General features: G+C 37.8%; 1 protein-coding gene across 5 annotated transcripts in view; it reads left to right on the top strand.

The window, feature by feature from the left end:
* Positions 1-13,398, top strand: part of LOC131799840 (uncharacterized) — a 75,323-nt gene that overhangs the window by 46,668 nt on the left and 15,257 nt on the right. For all 5 annotated transcript variants that reach the window (XM_066159492.1, XM_066159491.1, XM_066159490.1 and 2 more), the window contains exons 10-14: positions 6,280-6,599; positions 7,250-7,397; positions 7,771-8,073; positions 9,139-9,464; positions 13,203-13,350. In XM_066159492.1, the coding sequence (XP_066015589.1) occupies positions 6,280-6,599; positions 7,250-7,397; positions 7,771-8,073; positions 9,139-9,464; positions 13,203-13,350 (1,245 nt within the window). The remainder of the gene's footprint in view (positions 1-6,279; positions 6,600-7,249; positions 7,398-7,770; positions 8,074-9,138; positions 9,465-13,202; positions 13,351-13,398) is intronic.

Genomic DNA, 13,398 nt, shown 5'->3' with positions numbered 1-13,398 from the left:
GGTTTTGTTACGAGACATTTGGCGCGCTCGTAAAGGCACTTAACAATACCGCGTTTTACTGATTGAGGTTGGTGTGAATCATACGCTAAGTATTGATCAGTGCGCGTGGGCTTCCTGTATACGCTGGTGGTGAGGCGGCCGTCAGGTTCTCTTAAAACTGCGGTATCTAGGAAGGCGAGTTTGTTGTCTTTCTCTGTCTCCATGGTGAAGCGGATGGAAGGCTGCTGGTTGTTTAAATCCTGTAAGAAGTCATCTACGTTTTCGCGATCCAGGATGGTAAAGGTATCGTCCACGTAGCGTTTCCAGATCCTAGGCTCGTAGGACGATGTAGTTATCGCCTGTTCTTCGATACCTTCCATGTAGAGGTTAGCAATAACAGCGAAAAGCGGACTCCCCATGGCGGCGCCGTATTTTTGCTCGTAAATCGATCCGTTATACTAGAAGTATGCGGATCTTAAAACGAAAGTCAAAAGGTCGGCGATCTGTGCAGGCGTAAGCGTGGTGCGGTCTGTAAGGTTTGGGTCGTTCTCGAGTTTCTGCAGTGCGGTTTGTACAGCGGCGTCGATAGGAACGTTGGTAAACCGCGACTCTACGTCGAAAGGTACCATAATCTCGTTGTCTAAGATCATCTTATTGCTGACGGTGGATACGAAGTGGGCTGAATTGGTCACCGTGTACTCTGACTTTCCTGTTAAAGGAGACAGAATGTTGGCTAAGTAAGCGGATAAATCATATGCAAAGGTGTTTACACACGACACGATCGGTCTTAGCCTAACATCACGAAGGAGATGCGAGATGCACTTAAAAGCCTGAAAGAAGACGAGTCCATCATGGTTCTCCCAACGGATAAAGGGCGCGCTAGCGTAGTCATGGACACCGACACCTACCGAGCTAAGATGTCTACGCTTATTGAGAACGGACCGTGCTAACTCCTCAACAAAGATCCGACAGATCGTCTGACCCGCAAGTTGTCTGAAAAGCTGCTTACCCTGAAGCGAAGCGGATATCTACCAGAGGCCGTTTACAACAAGATCAGACCCGGACACAAACAGCCGCCTAGAATCTACGGTTTACCAAAGATCCATAAGGCCGATGTACCGCTAAGACTGATCGTGTCGTGCGTAAACACCTTTGCATATGATTTATCCGCTTACTTAGGCAACATTCCGGTTTCTAATGGATATCCGAACAACAGTGCCGAACCTGCCAACGAGTTTAAAGCTACTGCGGTTTTACCTTATGTCAAAGGTCTGTCCGAACAGCTTCGCCGTTGCCTACAACAACAAGGCGTACGCGCTGTTTTCAAGTCGGAGACTACGCTAAGATCTCAGCTAGTACGACCAAAAGACGCTGTCGAGCCGGCTAAACAAGATGGCGTAGTTTACAGGATTCACTGTGAATGCGGCAAGGTATACATCGGAGAGACTGGAAGGCCTATGCAAGACAGAATTAAAGAGCACGATCGAGACATTCGACTCGCCGGTACCGAGACCTCCGCCGTTTTAGAGCATGCCCACAACACCGGACACAAGCCACCCTGGAACGAAGTAAAGTTTATTGATCGTGGCCCTTATTACTACACGCGCAGGGTCAAAGAGGCAATTCACATAAGACTTCACCCTAACAACATCAACAGGGATAGTGGAATAGAAATTCCAGAAGCGTGGATGCCTACTATCAAAAAACACAACAACAGGAGAGCCGTGCGACAGCGGACCGCCGAGGGAGCAAATCCCTGATCAGCAAGGATCGAAATGCACCAATCAGAGTTGTTGAAAAACAACTAATCACAGCAGAGCATCATGCTTTATAAGATCACGCATGACCAGTCGACCTTATCGCCTGAAGAAGACTAGCAGTATGCAGTCGAAACGTCGTGATCTACATCACACGTGACTACATCGTGAGAAAAACGAAAAACTTCGCTTTTATTTTTAAAAGAAAGTTATTTCCAAGAAATTCCTGTACGAGATCAATTTTTATAAAATAAAGTCATTTTCTTAATAATTTTTTTTTTCAACAACATAATAAAAATATACCGGTAACTAGCTGCAAACCGCAGTTTACGCAAAAACATCTGTCTCCACGTCAATTTAACCAAAGTAACCAAACTCTATCTATAAAATAAAACCGCCTAAAAAAGTAAAAAAATTATCAACTGGCTTATTATAATTTCTACCGAATAGCTTATACTAACATATCTTTTCCATCTATTTTCACGTTCAAATAAGTCAAAAATCACCTAGAATAAAAATTCTTACTAGATGCCAATTTTGTCTTTTAACAATATTGTCGAAAACCAGACATGCGACACAAAACTCCGTCCATTTAATATTCAGTCTTAGCCAGGGTTCAGTTGCTAAAAATATTCACCGTCGCACTTCCACTTGTCACACGTTTTGCCTGTTACGCAGCTTGTTGCCAAATACCGTTACTAGTTCGGATGCAATATCATCCAGTAACAGCCCTTATTTTCTACGTTTGATGAGGTTCCCTATTTTGGTAGATATGCATGGGAATTTGCACGACCGGTTAGCGCGAGCAGTGCAATCGAAAGACTCTACCTACCCTTGAACCTTTTTTCCACCTTCATTTCGATATTACTAGACCCAGTTTTTCTGTTGTCTTAGTACCACTGACCCCTGCTTGCTAAGTACTGTCACAGAAGAACACTAGTTATACTCTTTTATTCCGAGTAATTGATTGATAGAAACTCTATTGATCTACTGTGGAGTTTGTCTGATTATTGCTGCACTTAATAATCTGATAATGTTTCTCGAAAATGATTACTGAAAAACCGTTTTCAAGAAATCCAATTAAAATTATATTTTTCAGCAGCTCTCGCACTAAAGACAATTTTTCTTTCTCCATCCTTGTCGTTTTATTTCTTATTTTTAGGATTTGTTTGAAGAAAGTGATTGCATGCGGGAACCCTAAAACTTCAAGAATTTATGTCTTAACTATAGCTAACCTTGCCTTCGTCGAGTCTCTTTTTTGTTACCCTCTTTGGATAGGCACCCTCTGGTATCAGACTTCAGGAGTTTTGTGTTTCATTTCGTGTCACTTTTCACTTCAAGAATACACCAGAGCAGGCCTGACACCAGAGATGTTGTATTGTATTGTTTTGTTTTTCTTCCCACCCAGCCTCCCACCCTGGGTGATTTTGCGTTATGTCATAGGGTTGCAAAGAGGTTTATTGGGCATATAATTGAATGTTGTTTACTTTTCGTTTGTATTCTTAATAAACTTCTGTGTGCCAAAAAGCGAATTGTTATTTATTTGTATCAGGGGGCGTAATTGGGGAATTCGAAGTTATTTTTTATGTCGGTCGATGATTTAGTCGGTTCTGAGTTCCTCTGCATACATGGGTATGTGGAGATCTGAGAATATAAACTAACTGCCATGTCATCTTTGACAAGGTAGTTAAATTTTAACTCTTAAGCTGGTTAAGAACTGAAATCAGCTGAAATATGAGCTACAGCCCACGGCATTGTGGGAAATATGAATAAATTCAGGCTACTGACATTTTGTTATGGGACGAAACTACTCGGCCTACGAAGAGTCTGATTGTTTTGCTGGAACCTCGGACGATATTGCTACTAATCATACAAACCCAAGTTTAGATAGTGAGGAGACAATCTATTTCGGATGAGCTTTCTGTTACAAACGAAAGGTCAAGTAAAACGATCGTGATACACGCATATCGTGACTCACTTAAATCGCGACATGGCGCAATTTAATCTTTGTTTCCGGGTAGCTTTTCTCGCTGTACTTCTTCCACTGACTTCAGGTGAGTACCATATCATTTTGAATCTGTTAGAAAGATCTATTTTTATGTTAAAATATACAGGATACTTGATTGCAGATTTCTTTCAGCTATGAGTGCTGTAGCTCAAAGCTTTCTCATTTTTTATGAGGAAAATGTCATTGTGTCAGAATAGTACAGTTGAAAATCTACCTGTTTTTACATCAAGCGCAATTTGGAAGCATGGAGAATCATACGAATGAAATTAAACTTTGAATTGTTCAGCAATCAGAAATACAGACAGTTCTGAAACTATTGAGTTTGAACGAAGAAATCGAGTGGTAAGATCTGCTGCAGTTTCAGGTTAAAGAACTCTTGGAATTTATTCCACCTTTCCTATCTACCTTAAAGCTTCTAATTTTGACCAGTCTGTATATATCTACCTTGTGCTCCCAAAATTGTACCTTTACACTGAAATTCAACTTCTCTTTGCTCCAAGGAAGGGTTAATGACTCAGGTTTCTCAAATTCACTGCAACAATTTCTTTTCCTTTATTTATATTTTGCTTCAATGCCTTTGATGCAGCACAGCAGTTTTTCAAAACTTGAATCTTTCTTCATTTTCTTTAAAAATGGATGCCATCCAAAATGATACTCCATGTATCCAACCATTGTTGAATGTTACTATATTTATAGGACTGTGTTATAGGGCAGATGAAAATTTTGTTTCTATAGGGGCTTGTGTTGATATTTACCTTGGAATGGAAAGTGGAACAATTCCAGATAGTGATATAACTGCTTCTTCAGTACAGAGTGCCAACACACCAGCCAAGAATGGTCGACTAAACTACACATCAGGATCATCATGGTGTGCAGGAACAGGTGACACTAACCCATATCTACAGATTGATCTAAAGACACTTCATATCATCTGTGCTGTGTCTACTCAAGGGAATTCTAAAGCAGATCAGTGGGTGAAGACCTACAAACTACAATTATCCACTGATGGGACAACTTGGACAAACTATACCGAGTTAGGTGGGCAGGCTAAGGTATGTCATATGGGCTGGTTGAGAATTATATGATATCTTGCCTCAATCACTGTTCCTGAGTTTTGATAATATTGATGCATTTACATCAAATTGGCTACCAAAGGAGCTATAGGTATGCTGAGGATTATTTTTACAATAACAATTCAACAAGTATTCTCCGCATGCTCAGAAAATATCATGAGTTTTGTGTAAATATTTTTCATTCAGCAAATGATATTTTGCATGTCTGAATTTGCAGTCAAAGAGTACCAGGAAGAAATGGACTGGGAATCTAGCAAATTGTTTTGAACTACAATATTCCACTAAATATTTACAGTGTGAAATAGCTTGTCAAAGGAGTGCTGAATAAATGATTTCCAATTACTGAGAGATTGCTGCTCTCAATCCAAGAAGTAATGAAATGATTGTCATGTGACATTAGACAGAGCTTACCTTTAATGGTCAGTGAGCTATTTTTTACAATCCAGTGGTCAAAATATGATTTTTTCATGTTTACTTAGTAACCCTGTCCATATGGACCTCTTTCATAAATGTTAGGCCTTATTCCTACACCTACATTAAATTTTGTATTTTTCTGTTTGTATGAAGATTAATTTAGCCACCTAGCCCAACCATTGAACAATAAAAGTATTTCCTGTCATAAAACAAGAGGTAAAGTAATGATGATTACTTTCACTAGGATGAGGAGTTACAATTATGGAACTCTATAATGAGTTATAATTATTTTCCTAAGGTTTTAGAGGGAAATAAGGATAGAAACTCAAATGTCAAACATGTTGTATATGGAGTGTTAACAAGATATTTGCAATTCCTGCCACAAACACACCAGGGTGAGGTGTGTATGAGAACGGAGGTGTTTGGGGTGAAACAGATGCCAAGTAAGTTTAAAAACTATTGTGTGATGTGATCTTTGCATTTGTTAATCTATGAACAAAGGTTCAAACCTTGTGGTTTTGTTATTTGGATAGGTAGCTTTAATAATACAAACCAGTCTTTGAGTGCTTGAGGAAAAAAACCCAGCCATTGTGATGAGCTTCTTATGCTTATCAATTCAGCCAGGATGCACCAATTTCTGCTTTATACATTGTGATGGATAGTTTTATTGTCGGGGCCTGTAGTGTTTTGAGCTGAGGATTGCAAAAAAAATTCCAACATACCACAAACTTTCCTTGATGATATTGCACAAGTGCATGGAGTTCCTCATGTCCCATCTTCACTTCTTTTACAGTGAAAGCTGGTCAGAAAAGTTAGGGATCCATTCTGGGCAATCACCTAGTTCGAGCAGCACAGTCCCTCATTTCATGACACCTGTTTGCAGCATTCATTTGGTTATTTTGTAAACAGTTACAGCATCATCATTTTTTTTCCATTGACTATTTTTTGGTATTTTTCATTAATATCCTACAGATTGTTTAGAAGTTGAAAAAACATACATGAAATATTGTAAGATGTGAAGGTTAACTTTAAAATTGTTACATTGCAGCATGTGATTCACAGGCAATTGGTTTGGCCAGCGGTGGTAGAATTCCAGATGACAGCTTCTCAGCCAGTTCAATATTTGCCCCCAAATATGCAGCTAAATATGGTCGTCTTAATGGAACAAGGGCATGGGAACCTAAGACTAATGATCGTGATGAGTACCTACAAATTGACCTGCTTCATGAGTATGTTATCTGTGCTATAGCTACTCAAGGAAGTCCACCAACCCAATCAATAGCTCAAGAATGGACCACACAGTACAAACTAAGATTTTCTTTCAATGGTACCACTTTTTTCCCTTACAAAGAAAATAAAACTGACAAGGTTGGTATGTCATGCTCTTGTATACAAGTATTCATAACAGCCAAAATTACTTGCGAAATACTTGCGGTACAAAACTAAAGCTGCTCACAAGAACAGCAAATTTGCTTATACATGTTATAGAATATTGACAATATTCGCCAATGCTAACATTACCCACAATATACTTATGTTGCTTAGAAACCATATTGACATTACTTTCAAGAATTAACCCTTTAACTCCCAGATCAAATTTTTATTTCTCCTTTCTGTCGACCATACAATTCTTATCATGTTAGTTCAGAGAATTTAGTATTGAATCAACTAATTATCCTTTAATTGAAATTTTTCTTTGGTCCTGATCTCTCTGATAGTCATTATCTAACTGGTGGCTTTCCTTAAGGCAAAATCCCTGGTCCTCATCCCTGGCTGAAGTATCTCAAGCTCTTTAATTTTAACCTTGGATGTATGCACGTAACCTACATATAGCAGGTTTCCATTCTGCACATTAAAGATTCTCATTTTGTGTGCTTTTCCCAAGTTACATATTTTAATTTTTACAAATTACAGATTTTCATTTTGCAAATTGCGGATTTTAATTTTATCTCATTTACCAAATTACAGTAAATCATTTATTATGCCAAGTTTCAATACATCAACTCTTTGTATAACAGGCCTTTCCAGGAAATTCAGGAAAAACTGACACAGTGAAAAACAGTCTAACGGAATTTGCAAGTGCAAAGTTCATACGCTTTCTGCCAACAAAGTATAATAGGTTCAAGGTTTTGAGAGTGGAGGCTTATGGAATACTTTTCACTAAAGGTATTTATTTGTTCTCACTTTTGTCCCCCTGATGCAAAATGAAGTCATAATAAGTAATTATTAGGGAAATTAAGGCAGGATTGGGCAATTTACTTTTACCAGGGTGTTGGTATTGATGAATATCAAAAGAAAATGCCGAAGATGGCTGTGAAATGCCTATCAACAAAGTTGTGAAGCCTAAATCATAAAGAACATCATGGGGAAAATATAAAAATGGATAAACAAAGTCACCTCCTCTGATGATCCACACTGCTACTAATCAATATAGACTGCCCATTAGGTTTACCATGGCCATTAATGAAATGTTCCTTTCAAAACTTTACATTTATTATCATCAATGAATTCAAGCATACATTTCTTGTTGTTAATACAGTTCCATCACAACCTCCCACTGCCTTCCAGTTGACTGCAAGCTCTTCTACCAGCATCACAGCTTCCTGGCAGTTACCACCAGTCTTTGGCAGACACAGAGACATTACAGGGTTTAAATTGTTTTACAAAAAGAAAGGTTGTGGTGGGTCAGCAACAACATTGACAATTAGCAGTGGATCAATATTAAGTAGAAATGTCACTGGGCTTGATAAGTTTACAGAATATGAATTTCAAGTGTTGGCTTTCACTTCTGATGGTGATGGACCAAAGAGCCCTGTTGTGGTGAAGAGAACAAAGGGAAATGGTATGTGATAGAGAGAGAAAAAAATAGCCAATGTTTAGGAACATCCATCTTTATCTCTCCATATATGATTAACTTTTCTCATCTTTATTGCCTTGAATACAAACATCTTTGCCTTAGTATGTTATTTTGAATTTTCATGCTGAAAGATATCCCCTAAAACAATGCCCAAATTGATTTGTGCTTCTGGTGCTAGTTCTGAACTAGGTGGAAATGCTTGGCTTTTTCTGTTTTAATTACATGTCAAGATTGAGATAGTTCTGGAAATTTTGAATTGAATAAATTTTTTTTGGACCTGCAGATAAAAGTCAAACAAAGAAATGATCCTTACAGAAAATAATCCTGACAAAATTTAGGCTTTGACAGGATTGAAACCTTTGCTTTCCAGATAATAGTTGGGTACCACTATCAACTGGGCTATGGAGCCAAACATTGAGAGTGAGGCAAAATTTAGGGTTTTCTGTTTGGTCAATGCAAAGTGCTTAAAATAATGGCAGACAGCTAGTAGGGAATTATCTAGGGGCTTCCATTGTGTCCAGTCAGGCCACAATTAAAATACCACTCCCATAGCTGTCAAATCTCTGAAAAATACCATGATTTAATTTGATCCTTGCATTTCTGAGTTATGTAGGAAGGTACTTTGTCAATCTCGGAACGAAGGTTCTAAACCTAATGACTATGTTATCATGTTAACAATTATTATTTGCGGGATGAGTAGTTATAATGGTACTGACCACTCTTCATTCATTAGGTTACTTAGCAAATATCATGGCTTAATTTTCCTTGAATTCATGTTTTTCTATCACTATTCTGTTATATTTCAGTAATCATATCCTGTAGATTGTTTAGATGTTATTCGTTTGATTACATTGAATTAAATGATTTGTAAAAAAAATTGTGAAGGTAAATTTTGAAGTATCATCTTTCAGTATGTGATTCACAGACTATTGGTTTGGCCAGTGGTGGTAGGATTCCAAATGACAGCTATTCAATTAATTACACTGAAAAACATATAGTCATGTAATATGGTAAGATGTGAAGGTTAACTTTAAAATTATTACCTTGTAGCATGTGATTCACAGGCAATTGGTTTGGCCAGCGGTGGTAGAATTCCAGATGACAGCTTCTCAGCCAGTTCAATATTTGCTCCCAAATATGCAGCTAAATATGGTCGTCTTAATGGAAGAGGGGCATGGGAACCTAAGACTACTACTGATCCTGATGACTACCTACAAATTGACCTTCTCTATGAATATGTTATCTGTGCTGTTGCTACTCAAGGAAATCCACCAACCCAATCACCAACTGCTCAAGAATGGACCACAGAGTACAAACTAAGACTTTCATTCAATGGTACCACATTTTTCCCCTATAAAGAAAATAACATTGACAAGGTAATAGTATGTCATGCTCACCCAAAATTAGTTCTTGTGGTAAAAAATCAAAACACTTACAATAGCTACAAAATATCAAAGATGTGAAATTACTGAAAATTTCATACAATAATTATGGACATTAATATACTAAATGTTATCCCTGATATATTTATGTTGCATGCAAAACATATTGAAATTACTCAGGATTCGATAGTGACATATTTCATCATCTACATGAAGTTAGACTGATTACACACACACATATATAATTTGTATTTTGTACATGTACTGCAAATAGTATATATATATATATATTGTGGGAGGAAAAAGACAAATAAACTACCAGTTCATCCCTACAGACCTGTTTCGTGGTTGCCCACTCATCAGGAGATTTAATGATGAGTGGGCAACCACGAAACAGGTCTGTAGGGATGAACGGGTAGTTTATTTGTCTATTTCCTCCCACAATATATACATCGTTCTACTCCTATGTATTGAGCACTGTCTTACATAAGTCAAAATTACTCTTTATATATTTACATATATGTATATATACACCAACACCACGCCGAGAGACACCGAAAACATAAAGAAGGAAATTTGCCGTATCTTCAACCGCAACGGACTACGTATCACCATCGAAACAAACAAAAAGATTATCAGCTTCCTAGACGTCACTTTCAACCTAAACAACAGCACCTACTAGCCTTACACAAAGCCTAACACCACACTACAGTACGTACACCGCGAGAGCAATCATCCACCGATCACCACAAAGAACATACCTGCCGGCATCAACAAACGACTTTCATCCCTTTCATCAGACAAAGCTTCATTCGACAAAGCCGCCCCCCCGTACCAAAAAGCACTTGACGAAGGCGGATACCAATACACCCTCCACTATGAACCCACCACGACTGCAAAACGCAAAAACAGGCAGCGAAGCAACATCCTCTGGTACAACCCTCCATTCAGCAAGAACGTCAGCACCAATATCGGACACAAATTCCTCAGCCTGATCGACAAACATTTCCCTAAGGATCACAGTCTCCGCAAAATATTTAACCGCAACACCATCAAAATCAGTTACAGCTGTATGAACAACACCAAACAGGTCATCGACAACCACAACAAGCGCATCTTACACTCGTCCCACTCACCTTACACGAAAGACAACAAAGACGGCACAGAAACCAACAAAACATGCAACTGCCGAGAAAAGAACAATTTCCCGCTCAATGGTAACTGCCTTCAATCCTCAGTCGTTTATCAAGCCACCGTCACACGGAACGACAACAACACCTCTGAAACATACATCGGACTCACAGAAACCGACTTCAAAACAAGACACAGAAATCACACCGCATCATTCCGCCACGCCAAGCACAAAAACTCTACCGAACTTAGCAAACACATCTGGACACTCAAGAACGACAACATTGACTATTCTATCTCATGGCGCGTCTTATCATCTAACTCTCCCTACAACAGCTCCAGTAAAAGATGCAACCTCTGTCTAAAAGAAAAATTCCTGATAATTTACCGACCCGACCTCTCATCACTGAATAAGCGTAACGAACTCGTATCTTCATGCCGACACAGAAACAAAGCGTTGCTACGCAACAGCTGAACTTTAAAGTTTTTAAGTTTACCGCGTATTATGCAAATTTTCCTAGTATATAAACGATAGTCACATGAATATTCTTTCATTAAACCCCTGAAGAGTGAAGCGATTCACGAAACAGGCTTGTCGGGAAATGTAGTTACGTCCCCTTTTTTCCTCTCATAATATTTATCCTGCTCTGCTTCAACGTATTGAGCACTGTTCCACGCGAAAATCGACTTGCAGACTTCCTGTATATATATATATGTATATATATATATATATCTATATATATATATATATATATATAGAGAGAGAGAGAGAGAGAGAGAGAGAGAGAGGGTAAAAAAATGCCAGGATGGACAACTTCTAAAAAAGATAAAAAATTTAATAAAAACGTTTTAGTCAGAGACCTTCAGTTATTTACAACTTTTGAATAAAAAAGAGCTTTAAATAAGATCAAGGTGCTAGTGATTACGCAATTACAGGTGACAACTAATGAATAAGACACAAAATCATATGAAAGAGCAGAAAGTGGTGTTCATAAAAAGATGACAAAAAACAAAATCAGCAAAGCGAAAAATATCGAAAAAAACAGCACCTAAAAGGCTGACAAAATCCAAGAAAAGGGCTTTGAAAGATTAATCAGTAACGAATAATAGAGGATGGAAAATTAATTATGGCAAATTCTATTTTTCGAATGAAATTCCTTTCTTTTATTTAAACCATGGGGTGCAAAAGAGAACAGCTGAGCACTCCAATAAGCCTCTTTTGTAATTAAAAGCCTATCGATCTCCTCAAAGGCTCTGATTGGACTCAAAGGTCCTGCCAAGGGATCTTTTTATGATTAATATTTAAGGACCCCTCCAGGGATTTTGTTGCTAATTTGCCCTTTCAGGCTCCAAAGGCCTTGTTTCAGGATTTTGGTACGATTTACAGTTGTAGGTAAGACTGGGTCTATCGTTTTCTAATGCTTGCCGCATTGCCTATTCAGTTGTGTTATTCGTTTTAGCAAGTTTAGTTTTTTAGTTTTTAGTTTTTTAGGTTTCATCTCTCGTACTTTGTCTATTGTTTTCTTTGTGGCTTGTTTTTTTCGATATTTTCACTTTGTTGATTTTTTTTTGTCATCTTTTTATTAACACCACTTTCTGCTCTTTCACGTAATTTTGTGTCTTATTCATTAGCTGTCACCTGTGATTACGTAATCACTTCACCTCAATCTTATTTAAAGCTCTTTTTTATTCAAAAGTTGTTAATAACTGAAGAAGGTCTCTGACCAAAACGTTTTTATTAAATTTTTTATCTTTTTTATGTCAGAAGTTGTCCATCCTCACATTTTTTTACTCTCTATGTTCATGTTTGCTGTGAGGTTTGGACTGTGAGTCTTTATTGATCCTTCTGGCGCGGTGCACCTTCGTTCAAGTAACAATTTTATGTATATATATATATAATATGTGTGAAATTAAGTGATCATACTTAAATGTCACCTTTTAACTGATCCAGCATTTTGATACAACATTTTGGCTGTCTTCTTACATATTGATATGATGTATATGAGATGGGATGAGACTGGGATGAGTTGGGATGAGATTGGAGGGGGGGTCAGAAAAAAGTTTTGGCTGGGGTTCCAGGGTCAAGTATAATTGTCATTAGTTGCTAAGTTACATATGTGATCCTCATCTATTGTCAAGTAGTGGATTCATCCTTGCAGGTGGCAGAGTTTTCCACACAGATTTCACTTTTGAAATCAGGGGTTTCCATTTCACAAATTACAGATTTTCATTTAGCAACCAGATTTCCATTTCACAAACTATAGATTTTGAGTTCATTTTGCATATGAGCCCTTTACACCCAAACATCAGTATACATATTCTCCATAGTTTTCTTATAAAATTTCCTAAGATGCTAACAATTAGAGAGCATTTGGTTAACAATCAAGGGCTTCTTTAGCTGATAATCATTTCCTTCATTATCATGACATGTGATTCATGAGTGATTAAATGTAGGGAGAAATTAGATGCTAGTTACTAAAAGGGGTTAAAGTGTTTTAAGACTTTCATTATGCAAATTACAGATTTTCGTTTCATTTGCAGATCGGCAGCAAGCCAGTTTTTATATGATTATATCTCTTTTCTTTTCATCATATACTACAGATCTTTCCTGGAAATGCAGGAAAAACTGACACAGTAAAAAACAGTCTAAAGGAATTTGTAAGTGCACAGTTTATCCGTATTCAGCCTACAGGGTATCATGGATACAAGGTCCTGAGAGTGGAAGTTTATGGAATACTTCTGACTAAAGGTATTTATGAGACAAAAGTGGACCCACAATAAGTAATAACTAAAGGTC

Source organism: Pocillopora verrucosa, chromosome 12 (genome assembly GCF_036669915.1).
Source record: "Pocillopora verrucosa isolate sample1 chromosome 12, ASM3666991v2, whole genome shotgun sequence".
NCBI classification, from domain to species: Eukaryota; Metazoa; Cnidaria; class Anthozoa; order Scleractinia; family Pocilloporidae; genus Pocillopora; species Pocillopora verrucosa.
The sequence above is the reverse complement of the archived record's forward strand: the minus strand, read 5'-3'. Positions and strand labels throughout refer to the sequence as shown.